We start from the raw sequence: 16,337 nt of genomic DNA on the forward strand, positions 1-16,337 counted from the left end.
TAATAATATGAGGTTCTCTCTTGACATATTTGCCACATTTTTTCAATTAAGGATTGTTACATAGTGTATGTTGTTTCCATTTATCTGAACTTCTTCAAGTGAGTTGCGGGGCAAAAAAAAAAAAAAAAAAACACAATTCAGCACTTCTCCTTCAATACTGCGACTGTTGACAGTTTGTACATGTTCATTCGCTGGCATTTTTTGAATTTCTTTTTTTTCTCCATTAAAAAACAAATGTGTCCATTCTGATGCACAATTTTACCTAATGGCTGTTGATGACTATTTGAATTGAATTCTGCCAAAGTGCGCGCTTGTATGTGTTCGTTAAATGCTTATGCCAGTGCTCATGTCTGAAAATAATATATGAAGAACATGGGTAACCTAGATTAGTGCCGGGCTCTGTTCTGAAGTAAAATAATTATAATTACTGTTAACCAAGAGTAACACATTTTAACGGATTAATTGCCTATTTTCATTTGCTGAATGTTTTCTTTATTTTTAATTTTTTAAACACGAAAAAAAAAAAAAATTAAGTTTGTCAGAGGAAAAAAATATATGAGTCGTGTATAGGTTTCATTTGAACGGATCAATCACCTATTTTCGTTTGCTGCATGTTTTTTTTTTTTGTTTTTTTAAACATGCTAAAAAATAAATCAGAGTTTGTGAGAGGAAAAAAATTGGCTATAGGCTCAATCGGGAGAAATCAAACGTTTCCCTATCTGTGATGTTGCCCATTTGAAGCTTAACTATTATTCATGAGGTAAATAGGCTGTGTGCGTTTCAGTATTGATGAAAAAAAAGTATCATAATTAACAATATGTCAAAGTGCTCACGTCGAATGTCTGGTGAACGACTTCTGTTTCCATTATGTGCTTCTGTTTCCATTATGTGCGCGAGGCACCAGCACGATCAGCTGAAACAAATAATACTTAATTTTTGGTCACACATAAGGCATAATTCAAAAATGCTGGTTGTTTGAAAAATCAAGAATAATAACAGAGTTAATACTAATTATTGCTAAATGCTGGACCGTTCCCATTTCGCTCTGCATATGGAACCTGAAGATTTTTTTAAACCAAGAATGAATTGAAATGAAAATGAAATTAAAACATTTAGCTTATATATATATTATATATATATATATATATATATATATATATATATATATATATATATATATATATATATAGGCCTTATATTTATTTACTGTTTAATAAAAATAGCATGCATATGATCCTTTGTGTTAAGGTCTTCTTTTAATTTTTGTTTAGTAGACTGTAGTCTAAGACTATCCTACGTTTTAAAAATTAACAAATTGTAAAAAAAAAGGTTTTTTTTAAAGGTTACAATGTTATATCATAATGTTATTGTTGTTTTACTTCCTTCTTTTATCTCATTTTACAATTACATTCATTTCGCAAGGCGTCCCTTTGCAGCAACTGGCGGTAGTTTCACGAATGATTTTAACACGCGACTGAATTTCAGTTACCACCACGGCACTGCCGCGGTGGTAAGCCCCAGAAAGGCTGGCCACCTACTGTATATACCACACTGCCAGCAAACAGAGAGATTCGGTCTGTCTGCGGTCACTCTTGTAGCGATTCAAGAGGTTTCATGTTTTCTGACACCTTTAAAAAAAAAAACTCCAAGTGAACAACGACCACAAAACACGCTGAGCATCTCAGAACAAAATCTCCAGATGCTCTCCTGAGAACCAGACTGAAAAACCTGATCAGCTGTCTGGACTTTTGATGTACCAGCAACAACCTGAACATTTCAGAAACTTTACAACATCACCTTTAACCTCATTTAAACACAATCCTCATAGTTGAAACACTTATTTCAGTGTCCTTCTGCAGTGAGTTGAAGTTCCCTTTTACACGAATACTTGAAGTATTTGACAGGGTTCCCAAGTCTCACACTTTGGTCGTAAGACTCACACAGTTCACACGCACACACACCACACTGTGTATTTCTCACACTGGAAAGGCAATGCCAACCAAGTTGTCCTGCAAGCTTTATATATAACGGTGAATATAATGCGCTGAACACAAAGTGAAGTTTCCTGCCCCCAGCACGTATCTCAGATTGCGTTCGTTGCTAGGCAACATAGATGCGCGAGCACACAGAAGTTGACAGAACATTCTCGGTCACCGTGCGTTCGTTACTAGGTAACCAACAACATCACGCAAACACACGTCGTGATGGAGAGGGTCAGTCGGAAGAAAGCTCTTCTAGAACATTTAACATACAGCCCATCGTACACATTATTATTGATGCAGCAAAAACTCTGCCACTACTTTGCAGCCAGACCAGAATCTTTGGCTCAGTTTAACTAGCTAAAGTTATCTGAAACTAAGGGAAATGTTAGTGGGTATGAGAAGGAATGAAGATGTATCTCTTCATTTTATTTTAAATTATATATTATACTGTATTAATAATATTTCTAGTTAAATTAAGACTACATGTATTAAAGCAAAGTGCTCTGGGTAATATTTTACATCCTGTCATCCTATTGCCATTTCATTTGTATTTTTCAAAGTTGTCATCAAAATGTGCAACAAACACTTACAACACAAAACACATTTCATAAACTGGAGTGTGTACTCTTGTGCATGCATGCACACACACACACACACACACACACACACCTTAATATACTAATATGTCCATTTGTTCACAATTTCCCACCACACAATAAATCATTATACCATTTCGTCTAGACACATTCAAATAGCAAAAATATTTGTTTTTCCAAACTATTTAGAGCAATGTTATATTTTTGTAATTTTTGTATATGTGTAATTTTGAAATATAACGTTAAAGTTAGTATAGTTAGCAATTAATATATTTAACCATTGTTGTAAATTCAATTTGTGCTGGTAAATTATGAACAATGAGTCAAATTGGGGGGCGGGGCTCCATTAAGCTCCTCCCCTAACTGCATGTGATCTCACTCTAAGCTTTTGAAAAAACTTGAGAACCCTGATTTCCAAAAAAAAACACTTCCTTTCTGCATAAATACTGGCCACACAAACAGATGAGGAACACAACACAGTCCACTACAGCGAGAGAAACTAGTGTTAGTTTACTGAATGTGGAAATGAAAATATAGAAAAGGGTAAAACTCAGAGAAGAAGAAACAACATATATGTTTGATATCTGAAAATATATGGACGTCGTATGAGGTAAAGTCAGAACAGATATCACAGATTTCAACGCCAGAAGAATTGAGTCATATAGCATGGATAAAGATTCAATAATGGACTCAGAAGACCGAATAGAAAGGACTGTTGATATCTACGTCAGTGCAGAGACTGTAAGAGACATGAAACATAAGAAAAAGACAGAAGACTTCAACACAGAAGAACCCCGAACACCTCGACACACAGAAGACTTCAACACAGAAGAACCCCGAACACCTCGACACACAGGTAACTGAGATTAAAGGACATTTTCTGATTATTCTCTCTCTTCCAGGTCCTCCAGTATGATCTGACATGCTCCATTTGTTGATGGTGGTTAATGCTTTATTTTTGTCCTGAAAGTGACTGATTGTTTTGCTAGAGAAGACACTTAATTATCAACCAGGATAATGAAGATTAATTTAAAGCTTCCTAAATATGGATTTTTGACCTTTAGAAAAGGTTTATTTTGAGACTTGTTCACGTTTTCCTCCAAAACCAAAAATTTATAAAATACAGGACATACAGTGAAACTCGGATGAGTAAATAATCAGGAAACCATTTTTGAGTGAACTGTTCCTCTGCTTTTACTTCCAAAACACAAGAACAAAAACCACACTAATAAACGTCTGACAAGCGTTAAAGTTAGTCTACAGTTCACATGTTTCAGAAGATGTGAGTCGTATGATATGAGGAAGTGAAGAGACTAACATCATATCTATCCTCTTCAGGAAGTGATGGTGTGACGATCTCCAGAGCAGCTGGTGTGTGTTTGGGGCTGATGTGTGTTCTTCTGATGACTGCAGTCATAGTGCTGTGTTTCATCTTCATTCAAGAGAGACAACTGACTAAGTTCACCAACATCACAGAAGAGAGAGACCAGCTACTAACTAAGATCACCAACATCACTCAAGAGAGAGACCAGCTACTAACTAAGATCACCAACATCACTCAAGAGAGAGGCCAGCTACTAACCAACAATACGAACCTCACAGAAGAGAGACAACAGCTACTAACTAAGATCACCAACCTCACTCAAGAGAGAGAACAGCTGCTAACCAACAATAGGAGCCTCACAGAAGAGAGAGAGCAGTTGAAATCAGAAAGAAATGATCTTCAGAAGTTTGTGGGTAAGTTTCTTTAGTCTTAACTTGATTTAAAGCAGACTGTCCTGGATCTGTTGTGTAGCTAATGCCTGTAATTGACCTTTCTTTAACTCTTTATGTTTATAATGATTATTGATAGAGATGTCAGCAGAGTATAAATAATAATTTAAGCCATATTTTAAATTAACTTTATAAGTCAATATTCATTTAATTGAGCATAAGAATTTCTTCTTTATGGTTTTTGATTGCTAACACAATTCATGAAACAAAAGTCACCATTTTCTCACAACTGTAAGCACAATCTCAAAACTACACACCAACTTGTTCAAACTACTAATTTAAAATCAGATATTCACAGGTTTTTTCAAATTGTTGAAGCACAATTTTGAAAACAGGGCTCGGTTTTTCAAACCCCGTTCACACAACACTACACCAAAGTAGCACAACACTTCTATACAATGTCTTAAAAACCTTATTTTGTTGTCATAAACACAACCATCATATGGTCTGACTCTGTTTGAATCAGTTAAACACTCCTGTGCTCAACCTAAAACACTTTTAGCACTTAACACAAAGTGTAAAAATAAATTCACCAACACCACATGACACCAATTGTGCAGACTGGTGAAAATATTAATTTATTTTCATGTACTCAAGTCAGTCAATACTGAACATTTCAACAAAACATTTTCCAGTTTTCATATATTACAGTATTACTGAACATACCATTGTACTCTGAGCTTACAGTAATACTGTAACAAATTACATATCCAGTTCAGTACAGAAAAAAAGAAAAACACTAAACACCTCCGCCTAGCTGGATCTGGCCACAGGGCCTCGTCAACATCACAGGCTATATTTTCATTTGCAAGGCAAAGTGGGAAGAATCTTCTCGAGTGACGAATCCACCCTTGTATGGATGCTGGTTCAATTTGATCACATAGCTTGGAGGAAGCATGTGATAGCAATGTATTGCATCTGGTTCCTTTGGTTTGCTGCTGTGATGATATGGTGTAATCTGTCTAAAAATGTAAGAATGAGTTCAGTGTTGTAAGGACCCAAGTTGGCACGGCGGTGGAAGACCCCATTCTGTGTAATGGCAGCACAAAGGGTAATGTTACCCCCACGTTGCCCTGGTACATTGACAATAGCCCCGTGACATTTCTTCCCCTTCTTCGTCCTGTTGTCAGGTTAAATCCAGCCTCAATGTAAATAAACTCATGCGGGACTTCCTCCGCATCCATTTGCAAAACTCTCTGAAATACAGCAAAAGATCACATTGTGTAGATCAGTATACTGTAGGTCTGCTATACAGTAAAATTACATGTACAGTAAAAGGTTATGTGTGCAGTACACAATACTACAGTCAGTGAACAAAACGTACCACCACAGATTCACGCCGCAGGACTTTCACCGTCTGAATTTCTTTCAAATGGCACTTTATACAGTCGTTTCATCAGACGATGTTTTTTAAGGATAAGGGCTATTGTTGACAGAGAGACCTGTTGGACATTATTGAAAATTAGGTGATCATTGACAATATGGACTTGAATTTCTCGAAATCTGACTGCATTATTGGCCAAAACGAGGTTTATGATCTCTCTCTCTCATGCTCCTGTGTGAATATGGGGCTCCTCCCTCCTTGGTGTTCACGACGTTCAATCCTATGTTGGCCAAACAAAATACACAGCTTACTGTATATTTTGGTACTGTATATATTCCTGTATGTATCATTTTAGAGTACATATACAGTAGTGTTGATATAGTACATGCAGTAAGCAATGGATTCTGTTGACTGAAGAGAAGTTTCTCACCTGTGCTCTTGACGAAATGTCGGAACTATTGATGCCACCTTGTACCTGCTTAGGTTAGGCTGTACTCTCAATCCAGCCTCCCTCAGTGTTAGTCTGTGGTTTATTACATGGTCCACAATTGTACGAATTTCTTACACCGATTTGGTTTTCTTCTTTGTGCATGTCCTACCCCTCCTCCAGGTCTTCCTCGTCCTCTCCCTCTCCCTCTTCCTTCACCTGGTACTCTCTGGATTCCCCCTCTCATCCACACTCTCACTCTCACTCTTCCTCTTCCTTCACCTGGTACTCTCTGGATTCACCCTCTCATCCGCACTCTCTCTCTTCCTCTCCCTCTTCCTCTTCCTTCACCTGGTACTTTCTGGATTCCCCCTCTCATCCGCACTCTCTCTCTTCCTCTCTCTCTTCCTCTCCCTCTTCCTTCACCTGGTACTCTCTGGATTCCCCCTCTCATCCACACTCTCACTCTCACTCTTCCTCTCTCTCTTCCTCTCCCTCTTCCTCTCCCTCTTCCTTCACCTGGTACTCTCTGGATTCCCCCTCTCATCCGCACTCTCACTCTTCCTCTCCCTCTCTCTCTTCCTCTCCCGCTTCCTCTTCCTGGTACTCTCTGGATTCCCCCTCTCATCCGCACTCTCCCTCTTCCTCTTCCTTCACCTGGTACTCTCTGGATTCACCCTCTCATCCGCACTCTCTCTCTTCCTCTCCCTCTTCCTCTTCCTTCACCTGGTACTTTCTGGATTCCCCCTCTCATCCGCACTCTCTCTCTTCCTCTCTCTCTTCCTCTCCCTCTTCCTTCACCTGGTACTCTCTGGATTCCCCCTCTCATCCACACTCTCACTCTCACTCTTCCTCTCTCTCTTCCTCTCCCTCTTCCTCTCCCTCTTCCTTCACCTGGTACTCTCTGGATTCCCCCTCTCATCCGCACTCTCACTCTTCCTCTCCCTCTCCCTCTCTCTCTTCCTCTCCCGCTTCCTCTTCCTGGTACTCTCTGGATTCCCCCTCTCATCCGCACTCTCCCTCTTCCTCTTCCTTCACCTGGTACTCTCTGGATTCACCCTCTCATCCGCACTCTCTCTCTTCCTCTCCCTCTTCCTCTTCCTTCACCTGGTACTTTCTGGATTCCCCCTCTCATCCGCACTCTCTCTCTTCCTCTCTCTCTTCCTCTCCCTCTTCCTTCACCTGGTACTCTCTGGATTCCCCCTCTCATCCACACTCTCACTCTCACTCTTCCTCTCTCTCTTCCTCTTCCTTCACCTGGTACTCTCTGGATTCACCCTCTCATCCGCACTCTCTCTCTTCCTCTCCCTCTTCCTCTTCCTTCACCTGGTACTTTCTGGATTCCCCCTCTCATCCGCACTCTCTCTCTTCCTCTCTCTCTTCCTCTCCCTCTTCCTTCACCTGGTACTCTCTGGATTCCCCCTCTCATCCGCACTCTCACTCTTCCTCTTCCTCTTCCTGGTACTCTCTGGATTCCCCCTCTCATCCGCACTCTCACTCTTCCTCTCTCTCTTCCTCTCCCTCTTCCTCTCCCTCTTCCTTCACCTGGTACTCTCTGGATTCCCCCTCTCATCCGCACTCTCACTCTTCCTCTCTCTCTTCCTCTCCCTCTCCCTCTCTCTCTTCCTCTCCCGCTTCCTCTTCCTGGTACTCTCTGGATTCCCCCTCTCATCCGCACTCTCCCTCTTCCTCTTCCTTCACCTGGTACTCTCTGGATTCACCCTCTCATCCGCACTCTCTCTCTCTTCCTCTCCCTCTTCCTCTTCCTTCACCTGGTACTTTCTGGATTCCCCCTCTCATCCGCACTCTCTCTCTTCCTCTCTCTCTTCCTCTCCCTCTTCCTTCACCTGGTACTCTCTGGATTCCCCCTCTCATCCACACTCTCACTCTCACTCTTCCTCTCTCTCTTCCTCTTCCTTCACCTGGTACTCTCTGGATTCACCCTCTCATCCGCACTCTCTCTCTTCCTCTCCCTCTTCCTTCACCTGGTACTTTCTGGATTCCCCCTCTCATCCGCACTCTCACTCTTCCTCTTCCTCTTCCTGGTACTCTCTGGATTCCCCCTCTCATCCGCACTCTCACTCTTCCTCTCTCTCTTCCTCTCCCTCTTCCTTCACCTGGTACTCTCTGGATTCCCCCTCTCATCCGCACTCTCACTCTTCCTCTCTCTCTTCCTCTCCCTCTCTCTCTTCCTCTTCCTCTTCCTGGTACTCTCTGGATTCCCCCTCTCATCCGCACTCTCCCTCTTCCTCTCCCTCTTCCTCTTCCTTCACCTGGTACTTTCTGGATTCCCCCTCTCATCCGCACTCTCTCTCTTCCTCTCTCTCTTCCTCTCCCTCTTCCTTCACCTGGTACTCTCTGGATTCCCCCTCTCATCCACACTCTCACTCTCACTCTTCCTCTCTCTCTTCCTCTTCCTTCACCTGGTACTCTCTGGATTCACCCTCTCATCCGCACTCTCTCTCTTCCTCTCCCTCTTCCTCTTCCTTCACCTGGTACTTTCTGGATTCCCCCTCTCATCCGCACTCTCTCTCTTCCTCTCTCTCTTCCTCTCCCTCTTCCTTCACCTGGTACTCTCTGGATTCCCCCTCTCATCCGCACTCTCACTCTTCCTCTTCCTCTTCCTGGTACTCTCTGGATTCCCCCTCTCATCCGCACTCTCACTCTTCCTCTCTCTCTTCCTCTCCCTCTTCCTCTCCCTCTTCCTTCACCTGGTACTCTCTGGATTCCCCCTCTCATCCGCACTCTCACTCTTCCTCTCTCTCTTCCTCTCCCTCTCCCTCTCTCTCTTCCTCTCCCGCTTCCTCTTCCTGGTACTCTCTGGATTCCCCCTCTCATCCGCACTCTCCCTCTTCCTCTTCCTGGTACTCTCTGGATTCCCCCTCTCATCCGCACTCTCCCTCTTCCTCTGACAGCATCCATTTTTGTTGAAGACAGGTAAACTTACCTGTTGTCTTTTTATAGTGCTTTAACCTGATGTGTGCACACCTGGTGCCTGTGTTTAACCAATTGGTTCATGTGTGTGTTCATTTGAAAGCCTTTGCTTTGAAATTGCAAGGAAATTACATCATGATAAATCATGACTGTGTCAAATGGATACAAGTGTGTTTAGTGTTTTGCAAATCACTGTGTGTAATGTTTTGTAAAAAGTGTGAAGCTGACAGTGTGCTTACAGTTGTGCAAATCTAGGCCGGTGTTTTGCTCCTTGAATGTAAGGTTTTGCTAATTGTGGGAAAGTTCTAATGTTAGTGTGTAAGCAATTGAACAAAACTGTAAGTCAAAAACTTTATCTTTTGTGATAATCAGTCGTTGGCCTCAGATGAGACACAAACCTGTCAAATACACAAAGTACTTCAGTGTCTAGAGAGCACTAATGAGATCAGTTTAAAACACTGTGACAGAAACCTTCCTTTGAGAAACAGGTTTCCTTCTGAAAGTCATTGTCTGTTACAGTATACAACATACACAGAGTCTACAGATACAGTGAAATTAAGAGATAAACTGTAAAACGCTCTTGCAGTAGATTAAAAGCACTCACAACTATAATAAAATATACACTACTAGTACTAGTAATATAAATAAACTTTTTAATTTGGTTTTCTATTCAAATTTAGTTCAAGTCCTAGTAAAAAAATATATATTTATTATAACATTTATATTTCAGCTTTATTTATTTGTATGCACATCTCTCAATATTAATCCTACAGTGTGTTTAAATGTCACTGTTGAAGATTGTATGATCTCTGAATAATACAGTATTGTTCAAAATAATAGCAGTACAATGTGACTAACCAGAATAATCAAGGTTTTTCGTATTTTTTTTATTGCTACGTGGCAAACAAGTTACCAGTAGGTTCAGTAGATTCTCAGAAAACAAATGAGACCCAGCATTCATGATATGCACGCTCTTAAGGCTGTGCAATTGGGCAATTAGTTGAATTAGTTGAAAGGGGTGTGTTCAAAAAAATAGCAGTGTGGCATTCAATCACTGAGGTCATCAATTTTGTGAAGAAACAGGTGTGAATCAGGTGGCCCCTATTTAAGGATGAAGCCAACACTTGTTGAACATGCATTTGAAAGCTGAGGAAAATGGGTCGTTCAAGACATTGTTCAGAAGAAAAGTGTACTTTGATTAAAAAGTTGATTAGAGAGGGGAAAACCTATAAAGAGGTGCAAAAAATGATAGGCTGTTCAGCTAAAATGATCTCCAATGCCTTAAAATGGAGAGCAAAACCAGAGAGACGTGGAAGAAAACGGAAGACAACCATCAAAATGGATAGAAGAATAACCAGAATGGCAAAGGCTCAGCCAATGATCACCTCCAGGATGATCAAAGACAGTCTGGAGTTACCTGTAATACTGTGACAGTTAGAAGACGTCTGTGTGAAGCTAATCTATTTTCAAGAATCCCCCGCAAAGTCCCTCTGTTAAAAAAAAGGCATGTGCAGAAGAGGTTACAATTTGCCAAAGAACACATCAACTGGCCTAAAGAGAAATGGAGGAACATTTTGTGGACTGATGAGAGTAAAATTGTTCTTTTTGGGTCCAAGGGCCACAGGCAGTTTGTGAGATGACCCCCAAACTCTGAATTCAAGCCACAGTACACAGTGAAGACAGTGAAGCATGGAGGTGCAAGCATCATGATATGGGCATGTTTCTCCTACTATGGTGTTGGGCCTATTTATCGCATACCAGGGATCATGGATCAGTTTGCATATGTTAAAATACTTGAAGAGGTCATGTTGCCCTATGCTGAAGAGGACATGCCCTTGAAATGGTTGTTTCAACAAGACAATGACCCAAAACACACTAGTAAACGGGCAAAGTCTTGGTTCCAAACCAACAAAATTAATGTTATGGAGTGGCCAGCCCAATCTCCAGACCTTAATCCAATTGAGAACTTGTGGGGTGATATCAAAAATGCTGTTTCTGAAGCAAAACCAAGAAATGTGAATGAATTGTGGAATGTTGTTAAAGAATCATGGAGTGGAATAACAGCTGAGAGGTGCCACAAAGTTGGTTGACTCCATGCCACACAGATGTCAAGCAGTTTTAAAAAAACTGTGGTCATACAACTAAATATTAGTTTAGTGATTCACAGGATTGCTAAATCCCAGAAAAAAAAAATGTTTGTACAAAATAGTTTTGAGTTTGTACAGTCAAAGGTAGACACTGCTATTTTTTTGAACACACCCCTTTCAACTAATTGCCCAATTGCACAGCCTTAAGAGCGTGCATATCATGAATGCTGGGTCTTGTTTGTTTTCTGACAATCTACTGAACCTACTGGTAACTTGTTTGCCACATAGCAATAAAAAATATACTAAAAACCTTGATTATTCTGGTTAGTCACATTGTACTGCTATTATTTTGAACAATACTGTATAAGTTTTTAAATGCAAGATATTTCAAGTGTAGCTGAAGTATAATTGCTATAGTCCCACTTTAACACAATCAAATAAACTTCAGTGTATCTTTAGTTACACTTCAGCACTACTTCTGCATAATTCAAATGCATTCAGTACAAAGTTATTTGTTCCAGTTTAGCAGACTTTAATTTTACCAGTTTAATACACCAAAAGTACAAGTGCAGTGTATTTTTATTAAGTACATAAATATGTAAATGTATTTGTAGTATACTTATCATGACATAAATGTATTTCAAATGCATTTTAGTGTATTTCTATTTCACTAGGGATGTCTCATCTGTGTTTATAGATAGATTGAAGTGCCATCAATCAACTCTTTACTTCTTTTCCTCTGAGAAGAAGAACTGGAATGAGAGCAGAAGATACTGTAGAGAGAGAGGAGCAGATCTGATCATCATCAACAACAGAGAAGAACAAGTGAGTGAGTGAGTGAGTGAGTGTGTGTGTGTGTGTGTGTGTGTGTGAGAGAGAGTGTGTGTGTGTGAGACAGAGAGAGAGAGTGTGTGTGTGTGTGTGTGTGTGTGTGTGAGAGAGAGTGTGTGTGTGTGTGTGTGTGTGTGTGTGTGTGTGTGTGTGTGTGTGCGTGTGTGTGTGTGTGTGAGTGAGAGAGAGAGAGAGAGAGTGTGTGTGTGTGTGTGTGAGAGAGAGAGACCAGATTCGTGGAAAGGAGCTCTTATTCACAGAATTCCGAAAAAAGATAATATACCTGACAACCCAGCAACATGGAGAGACATATCTTTACTCCCTACTATCTATAAAGTTCTTATGAAATGCATTTTGAACCGCATCCTGCCATGGCTCTGCGAAATGAACATACTGTCGGAAAAACAAAAAGCTTATATCAATCGTCAAGGCACGAACGAGCATGTTTTCTGCCTGAAAACAGCAATCGATGATTTTAAGCATGAATCCACCAAGTTTTATGCAGTTTTTCTAGACTTCTGTGATGCATTCGGCTCATTGCCACACAGCGTTATGATTAAATCTTTAGATGAAATTAACATACCTACACCGTATATCAACATAATTAAGGATATCTACAGAAACTCCTTTATCCAGGTGATCTGTGGAGACTAACTGACTAGACCAATCCAACTAAGAACTGGCATCAAGACAGGCTGCCCATGGAGCGCAGTAAACTTTATCCTAGCCCTTAACCAGTGGCTCAAATGGCTGTGCCTCTGCTCCTCCTCGCATATCAGATCGCCAAACCCTGTCCAGGCCTATGCAGACGATGTTCAGGTGTCATCCAGGGATGAGAAAGTGATTAAAACCATGCTCTCTCATACTGATAAATTCATGCGGTGGTCCGGACTAGAGGTGAAAAACACCAAGTGTGCTGTGTTTTACGAGAGACGCAGTGGAGGTAACAGGTGGTATCAAGCCAAGAAAGACAAGCCACCCTCCTTTTCCATCTTGGGCAATGAAATTAAAGTGTATGCGTGCCATGAAACTTACTGCTATCTCGGACACCGGTTTAACATCGCGGGTGAATGGGAAGAGCAAATACACGAACTTAGCAGTGAATACTGCACAAGACTGGACATGGTGGACTCATCCCCCCTCCCTGTTGCAATGAAGCTACAGGCCATAAGAGAGATTGCCCTTTCCAAAATACAGCATCTCTTCGCAAACATACATATTCCTAAATGCATATTAAACGAGCTGAATAATAAGACTGTAAGCTTGGTAAGACGCTGGATAAGACTAAATACACACTCGACAAGAGACGTGCTGTTCCACAGGTCCAGAGAGGGAGGGCTGGGCGTCCCTCACATAGAGTGGGTGTATACTGCCGCCAGAATAAGCAACCTGTTAAGGATGCTAAATAATGATGACGCAGCCGTGCGTGAGCTTGCCCGAGCCTCACTTTTACTACATCTAGGGAAACGCAAGGTCCCTCTTTGTATATTAGATGACGCCAGCTTCCTTGGGTTCAGAAGAAAACCCAGTGGAAAATTGGACACCAACACACCAGGCTTCGGTGTGCGCTCGGACTGGCTGGACCTGAATGACCTCTGTAACCATGCAAACATCCAACTGCGCTGGAGGAAAACAGCAGGACAGTCGGGGGAAGCCAATGAGAACATCTGCACGGATCCAACCATCACGGCAGAGGCAACCATTACAACTGATGACAACATTCAACTTCTTGATACTCAAAACATCAGAAGGACAATAATCGACCACTTTCACTTGCGTATGATACAACACTGGACAGGCCTACGCCTACAAGGACAACTGGCCTGCCTGCCCTGTGCTGACCAGAACCTATCACACACAGTTTTGAAAAACACAGCCCTACAAGATGACATCTACAGATTCACAATTCAATCAATCAATCAATCAATCACCTTTATTTATATAGTGCTTTAAACAAAATACATTGCGCCAAAGCACTGAACAACATTCATTTGGAAAACAGTGTCTCAATAATGCAAAATGATAGTTAAAGGCAGTTCATCATTGAATTCATTGATGTCATCTCTGTTCAGTTGAAATAGTGTCTGTTTTAATTTGCAATCAAGTCAACGATATCGCTGTAGATGAAGTGACCCCAACTAAGCAAGCCAGAGGCGACAGCGGCAAGGAACCGAAACTCCATCAGTGACAGAATGGAGAAAAAAACCTTGGGAGAAACCAGGCTCAGTTGGGGGGCCAGTTCTCCTCTGACCAGACGAAACCAGTAGTTCAATTCCAGGCTGCAGCAAAGTCAGATTGTGCAGAAGAATCATCTGTTTCCTGTGGTCTTGTCCTGGTGCTCCTCTGAGACAAGGTCTTTACAGGGGATCTGTATCTGGGGCTCTAGTTGTCCTGGTCTCCGCTGTCTTTCAGGGCAGTAGAGGTCCTTTCTAGGTGCTGATCCATCATCTGGTCTGGATACGTACTGGATCCGGGTGACTGCAGTGACCCTCTGATCTGGACACAGACTGGATCTGGTGGCCACGGTGACCTCGGAACAAGAGAGAAACAGACAAATATTAGCGTAGATGCCATTCTTCTAATGATGTAGAAAGTACGGAGTTATGTGAAGTGTTCCGGTTCCAGTTTACCTAATTAATGCAGCCTAAAAATCCTTTAACGGATTTGGATATTAAAAGCATATTAGTATGTTATGTGTATGCCAGGTTAAAGAGATGGGTCTTTAATCTAGATTTAAACTGCAAGAGTGTGTCTGCCTCCCGAACAATGTTAGGTAGGTTATTCCAGAGTTTAGGCGCCAAATAGGAAAAGGATCTGCCGCCCGCAGTTGATTTTGATATTCTAGGTATTATCAAATTGCCTGAGTTTTGAGAACGTAGCGGACGTAGAGGAGTATAATGTAAAAGGAGCTCATTCAAATACTGAGGTGCTAAACCATTCAGGGCTTTATAAGTAATAAGCAATATTTTAAAATCTATACGATGTTTGATAGGGAGCCAGTGCAGTGTGGACAGGACCGGGCTAATATGGTCATACTTCCTGGTTCTAGTAAGAACTCTTGCTGCTGCATTTTGGACTAGCTGTAGTTTGTTTACCAAGCGTGCAGAACAACCACCCAATAAAGCATTACAGTAGTCTAACCTTGAAGTCATAAATGCATGGATTAACATTTCTGCATTTGACATTGAGAGCATAGGCCGTAATTTAGATATATTTTTGAGATGGAAAAATGCAGTTTTACAAATGCTAGAAACGTGGCTTTCTAAGGAAAGATTGCGATCAAGTAGCACACCTAGGTTCCTAACTGATGACGAAGAATTGACAGAGCAACCATCAAGTCTTAGACAGTGTTCTAGGTTATTACAAGTAGAGTTTTTAGGCCCTATGATTAACACCTCTGTTTTTTCTGAATTTAGCAGTAAGAAATTACTCGTCATCCAATTTTTTATATCGACTATGCATTCCATTAGTTTTTCAAATTGGTGTGTTTCACCGGGCTGCGAGGAAATATAGAGCTGCGTATCATCAGCATAACAGTGAAAGCTAACACCATGTTTCCTGATGATATCTCCCAAGGGTAACATATAAAGCGTGAAGAGTAGCGGCCCTAGAACTGAGCCTTGAGGTACTCCATACTGCACTTGTGATCGATATGATATATCTTCATTCACTGCTACGAACTGATGGCGGTCATATAAGTACGATTTAAACCATGCTAATGCACTTCCACTGATGCCAACAAAGTGTTCAAGTCTATGCAAAAGAATGTTGTGGTCAATTGTGTCAAACGCAGCACTAAGATCCAATAAAACTAATAGAGAGATACACCCACGATCAGATGATAAGAGCAGATCATTTGTAACTCTAAGGAGAGCAGTCTCAGTACTATGATACGGTCTAAATCCTGACTGGAAATCCTCACATATACCATTTTTCTCTAAGAAGGAATATAATTGTGAGGATACCACCTTTTCTAGTATCTTGGACAGAAAAGGGAGATTCGAGATTGGTCTATAATTAACTAGTTCTCTGGGGTCAAGTTGTGGCTTTTTTATGAGAGGCTTAATAACAGCCAGTTTGAAGGTTTTGGGGACATGTCCTAATAACAATGAGGAATTAATAATAGTCAGAAGAGGACCTATGACTTCTGGAAGCAACTCTTTTAAGAGCTTAGATGGTATAGGGTCTAAAATACATGTTGTAAGTTTAGATGATTTAACAAGTTTATACAATTCTTCCTCTCCTATAGTAGAGAATGAGTGGAACTGTTCCTCAGGGGGTCTATAGTGCACTGTCTGATGCGAAACTGTAGCTGACGGCTGAATGGTTGCAATTTTATCTCTAATAGTATCGATTTTAGAAGTAAAGTAGTTCATAAAGTCA

The 16,337-nt window shown here is 41.0% G+C and overlaps 1 protein-coding gene across 1 annotated transcript; it reads left to right on the top strand.

Moving 5' to 3' along the window:
* Positions 1–3,244: 3,244 nt before the first annotated feature.
* Positions 3,245–4,329, top strand: LOC113073223 (uncharacterized). The gene is made up of 2 exons (XM_026246106.1): positions 3,245–3,434; positions 3,917–4,329. The coding sequence occupies exons 1-2, from the start codon at positions 3,245–3,247 to the stop codon at positions 4,327–4,329; spliced, it is 603 nt and encodes a 200-aa protein (XP_026101891.1).
* The last annotated feature ends 12,008 nt before the right edge of the window (positions 4,330–16,337 follow it).

This window comes from Carassius auratus, unplaced genomic scaffold, assembly GCF_003368295.1.
Source record: "Carassius auratus strain Wakin unplaced genomic scaffold, ASM336829v1 scaf_tig00011630, whole genome shotgun sequence".
Lineage (NCBI taxonomy): Eukaryota > Metazoa > Chordata > Actinopteri > Cypriniformes > Cyprinidae > Carassius > Carassius auratus.

Excerpts from the sequence above, each read along its gene's own strand:
- LOC113073223 (XM_026246106.1), top strand. The coding sequence starts at position 3,245 with ATGGATAAAGATTCAATAATGGACTCAGAAGACCGAATAGAAAGGACT. Across the intron at positions 3,435-3,916 it reads CCGAACACCTCGACACACAG|GAAGTGATGGTGTGACGATC; the intron begins GTAACTGAGATT and ends TATCCTCTTCAG.